Here is a 5,280-nt window from a genome sequence, read left to right as displayed (position 1 = left end):
GCCACCACCGCCCGGCAAATCTTTACATTTCTAAGTCATTGTTGGAATACTCATCTCTCTTAACAAAAAATCTGCATCTACTTGACTTTAAAAAAAAAAAAGTCAATCTATGCAGAATGTGCCATCTACAATCTCAGCTCCTAGAAAGGTGAGACTGAGGAAGGAGAATCTTAAATTCAAAGCAAGCTGATCAACACAGTGAAAAAAGAAAAAAAAAACAGAAATAAGAAACCTTGGATTTTAGTACAAACTTCATTTCATTGGAAAGTGTGTTTGTGTGTGTTTCAAGACAGGGTTTCTCTGTAGCTTTGGAGCCTGTCCTGGAACTTGCTCTGTAGATCAGGCTGGCCTCGAACTTACAGAGCTCCATCTGCCTCTGCTTCCCAATTGCTGGGATTAAAGGTACGCACCACCATGCCCAGCAGAATAGTATTCTTTAGTGAGTCTGCACATTTTTGTGGGTGTGCACACATGGACATACTAGTGTGTGTATGTAAGCCAAAGTTTGACATCAAGTGTCATTCTTACTAACTTTTGTGCTAGCTAGTTTTATGTCAACTTGACACAAGCTAGAGTTATCTAAAAGGAGGAAACCTCAATTGAGAAAATGCCCACCTAAGATCGGGCTGTAGGGCATTTTTTAAATTAGTGACTAAAAAGGGGAAGACGCAGCCAATTGTAGGTGGTGCCATCCCTGGGCTGGTGGTCCTGAGTTCTATAAGAAGGTGGGCTGAGCAAGCCAGGAGAAGCAAGCCAATAAGCAGCACTCTTCCATGGCCTCTGCATTAGCTCCTGTCTCCAGGTTTTTGTACTGTTTGAGTTCTAGTCCTGACTTCCTTCAGTGATGGACTATGATGTGCAAGTGTAAGCCAAATAAACCCTTTCCCCTTCAAGTTGCTTTTGGTCATGGCGTTTCATTGCAGCAATAGAAACCCTAAGTAGGATAACTCTATTTGTTGAGAGGTTTTCACATTGGGAAGTGGGGTTCATTGATTCAGTGCACTTAAGTCTGTTGGCCAATAAACCTTATCTTCCAGCACTTGGATTACAGGCACATGCCACTATACTAAGCTTTCCATGGTTCTGGAAATAGAACTCAGGTCCCTGTGCTTGCATGGTAAGCACTTTACTGACAGTCCTCTCCTAACCCGTCATTTGAGGATGATCCAGTGCTCTAGTTTAGAGTATGGTTACCTTATAGTTTATCAACAGAGGACTATCTTCAAGTCATTTTTTAATTCAATTTTTAAAAATTTATTTGTATTTTATATACACTGGTGTTTTGCCTACATCTATGTCTGTGTGAGGGTGTCAGATCCCCTGGAGTTATAGACAGTTAGTTTTGAACTGCTTTGTGGGTGCTGAGAATTGAACCTGGGCCCTCTAGAAGACCAGCCAGTGCTGTGCCATCTCTCCAAGTTATTATATTTTTTAATGCGTAAAACTGTATTTATTTGTGGTCAGTGGGCACACCTGAGGGCATATGTGTGGAGGGCAAGGGAACACTTGGTTATATTAATACATCATTTATTTATTTGGTTATTTTTTCCACCATTTACTTATTTGTTAGTTTGAGATAGGGTAGGGTCTTGCTATGTAGCCCGACCTTGTATTCACAGAGATCTACCTGCCTCTGCCTCTGGAGTGGTAGTACTCCCAAAATGGTTTATAATTTTTAAAACTATTTTGTTTGTCCACCTTCACGTTTCAAACAATTTTTCTAAAAGTCTTTTTTATTAAATCAATGCTTTGCTCTTCAAGAGGGCACACAGCTCCAGAACTCAGGTGACAAAGAAGTTACTTGTTACGCTATTTCTAATTCCTAATCACCTTTCTCCAACTCACACTAAGCATCTTTCAGAGCTTTCCAACACCGCACTTACAAGTTTTACAAAGTCAGTTCTGTTTTTGAATGGGTCCCCTTAACTCTTCAGTGAGCATTCTAAGAGATGACTTATGTAACAAGCACAGACTGCTGCCTATACAGGCTACCTGCTATTCATTCCCATTCCTTTTCAGTCACTTTTAATTATGTTTGGTTTGGCTTCTCATCACAGGGTCTCACTAGGTAGCCCAGAATAGCCTCAACCTTAAGATATTATTCTGTCTCAACCTCTCAAGTGCTATGATTACAGGCGTGGGCCACAATGTCCGGCAGTTTTTGCTCTTTTTGAAGCAGAAGGAAAGTTTTGCTCTGTGGCCCAGCTTGGCCTTAACCTCCCAATTACCCTGCCTCCAACTCTAAGTGCTGGCATTGCGAGCATGCACCACCATAGTCCATCTTCTGTTGGAAGTTATGGGTGTTCTCACCAATCAGAAAAATCTGTTTAAGTATATAGATGCCTATCAATTACACATTAAAATTTAATTTCCTTTTGAAATTGCTTCCTAAAAGCTCCACTTGCCACAGAGAAGGGAAGCTTCTTCAAGCTGCAGTGGCACTAACAATGGACATCCAGAAGGACATTCAATCCCCAAAGCAGCAGCCAATAATACACTTGTGGAGAGTGTCACACTGGAAATGAAGTAAAATCCAAGGATCCAATGAGATGTAGAGAATGTGGATACAGAATAAAGTTCAAGAAAAGGACTAAAAGATTGGCTGTTTGGTTTTATTTAGGTTTTTCAAGACAGGGTTTCTCTGTGTAAACAACTCTATCTGTCCTGAAACTCACTGTATAGACAGTTTATATAGGCTGACCTCGAATTCACAGAAATCCGCCTGCCTCTGCTTCCCTAATGCTGGGATTAAAAATGTGTGCCACAGCTGCCCAGTCAGATTGGTGGGTTCTGATGCTCAATGAAACATGGGAAACCAGGAGAATCTTCATTCATGTTTATATTTGCCCCATTGATGTTTCTTTTATTGTATAGCGTTTCACTTAGCTTATTTATGAATACAATACTTTACCTATAATACCTTGTAGAAATGCAATTATACTCTGTATAAAAGAAATTTTGGTTAAAAAAAAAAACAGATCTACTTATCACTTATAGTATGAAAACTGCTTAAACTTTAATTAGCTAAGACTCAATCAAGGTACTATGTTACATAGCCCAAGGAGAGTTATCAATTTCAGGCTATCTAATGGATTCCAATTTCCTTAGAGTTGCCATGCCGAGTAGTTGTAGATGCTCATAACAAACGAACATAAAATTCTTTTTCCAAATAGTAAGTATTCTGTCACAGCCCTCTCTTATGCCTTAGTTAACTCAGAATTCTATGAATAAAATTTGAGAATTTTGAATAAAATTTCCTTTATTGTGCCTAGAAATATTACAAAACTTTCACATTTCTTCTGTTACTCTTAAAAACTAAAGTATTTACCTTAAAACTTCCTTGCTTACAAATATAAGGTGCTACTCAATACATCTCAACTTCACAGACAACTGTATGGAAAAAGTACTTCCCATTCTTAAGCCATATAAGTGACAAACTATGATTACTCTAATTCAATGGAGGAATTACAAGGGTCATTTACATACTCTATTTCTTTGCCCATAAAATTTATACTTACAAGGAGGTGGCATATAATGACGACATGATGAGAGAGAAGGCTGTGGAGGTGGCTGGGGCTGGGGCTGCGCAACCATGCTTGAACCATAGCCGTCTATTGCTAAAGGCTGAGTTGGGGCAGCAGCAGCCTGGTGGCCAAAGACTGCAGCTCGGGAAGAAGAGACAGGACAGCAGGGGTCGAAGGCAGACGCACCATGGAAACCCCCACTTCCATGAGTCCTGAGAGCGCTGCTGCTCAGATCAACTGGCAATGCCTGCTGGGTAAAGAACAATTAAGAGTTTACCTTTCCAAAGTTTTATAAAAATATTTCATGTCACATGACAAAATATCCCTGGTGCTCTCTAGGAAAACCAGATATTCAAATAATTTGGAAATGGTAATTCTTTGTATGCGAAAAATCAAACACAAAGATAATACTATACAAAGCCTAAACTTTAAAATTAGCATTTTTACACATAAAATGTGAAATCGGCTCTATTTAAATGAAGTATAAGATACAAGATAAACATTTAACTAATATGTTATTGTATGATTTTTTGGGGGGGTTAAAGAGATAGCTCATTGGTTAAAAACACAATACTTTTGTAAAAGACCTAGGCTTGATTCCCAGCACCCACAGTAAGTAGTTCCCAACTACCTGAAACTCTAGTTCCAGAGGATCTGATGCTCCTTTTATAACTTCCCTGAACATCTGCATGAATGTGTTACACAGAGACAAGTAGGAATATATACATAAACATAAAATAATCTGAAAAAGTTTTAAAGATTTATTTATTACATTATGCACATCTGAGACCAAAAGAAAAGAGGGTTTGAAAGCAGATCTGCTTTCCTCTAAAACTCTAATCAGAACTTTAGTGCTCCTTGAACAGCATGCTTGCTATTAGAACAACCTGTGTGTCCAAACTTTTGCATTATTTTATAACATTCAACTAAAACTCTTATGGGGGGGGAGCTCAAGGCATGGTGATACTTAGGAGACAGAGGCAAGAGGATCTCTGTAAGTTAGAAGCCAGTCTGATCTACATAGTGAGTTAGGAAAAGTTAACGCTTTCTCTCCTCAAAGCATGTGACTTAAAAAGTCCAAAGTACACACTAGGGTAACTTTCGTTAATAACAATGAGTAGCTCAGAATAACTACAAAAGTCTTTAGTCCCCTACATAGAAACAATGACTGTTTGTGATGAACATGCAGGCTATTCTGTTGATCACTAACGATTTTATTTCCAAAGAATCACATGTGGCTAGGAAGCTATGAGTTTGATTTCTCCAGAAACCACATGACAAGTTAAGTGCACACCTATAACCTCAGCCCTGGAGAGGCAGAAAGAGTGATTCTGGGGTTCATACTATTAGTATCAAACTGTTAAACAAAAGACAACTGTGAACTAAGCAAACCTTTCCTTTAAATCAGTGATTCTCACCTTCCTAATGCTGCTACCCTTTAATACAGTTCCTCATGTTGTGGTGATCCCCAACTATAAAATTATTTTTGTTGCTACTTCAAAACTACAATTTTGCTACTGTTAGGAATCTGTGTTTTCTGATGGTCTCAGGCAACCCCTGTGAAAGTGTCATCCTACCCCCGCCCCCCCCTCACACAGGGGTCACGACACACAAGTTGAGAAACACTGCTCTAAAGTGAACAGAATTGTAATAATTTAAACTTTCTATAAACCAAGATTTAATTTAAAAATTCACAATAAATTAGTCCCTTTTAGCATTCAAGAATATGACTTATACTCACTTTGACAGCACCACA

At 38.8% G+C, this 5,280-nt stretch overlaps 1 protein-coding gene and 1 pseudogene across 6 annotated transcripts in view; one reads left to right on the top strand and one right to left on the bottom strand.

Moving 5' to 3' along the window:
* Rnf111 (ring finger protein 111) overlaps positions 1 to 5,280 on the bottom strand; it is a 78,078-nt gene that overhangs the window by 17,716 nt on the left and 55,082 nt on the right. For 4 of the 6 annotated variants that reach the window (XM_005347668.2, XM_013346416.2, XM_013346414.2 and 1 more), the window contains exon 7: positions 3,519 to 3,774. In XM_005347668.2, coding sequence (XP_005347725.1) covers positions 3,519 to 3,774 — 256 coding nt within the window. The remainder of the gene's footprint in view (positions 1 to 3,518; positions 3,775 to 5,280) is intronic. The other 2 variants (XM_013346413.2, XM_013346415.2) reach the window with 1 other exon arrangement.
* Positions 2,448 to 3,126, top strand: LOC101997319 (annotated as a pseudogene).

Source organism: Microtus ochrogaster, chromosome 5 (assembly GCF_000317375.1).
Source record: "Microtus ochrogaster isolate Prairie Vole_2 chromosome 5, MicOch1.0, whole genome shotgun sequence".
In the NCBI taxonomy this organism is placed as follows: domain Eukaryota; kingdom Metazoa; phylum Chordata; class Mammalia; order Rodentia; family Cricetidae; genus Microtus; species Microtus ochrogaster.
Note: the sequence above shows the minus strand (reverse complement) of the source record. Positions and strands in the feature narration are given on the sequence as shown.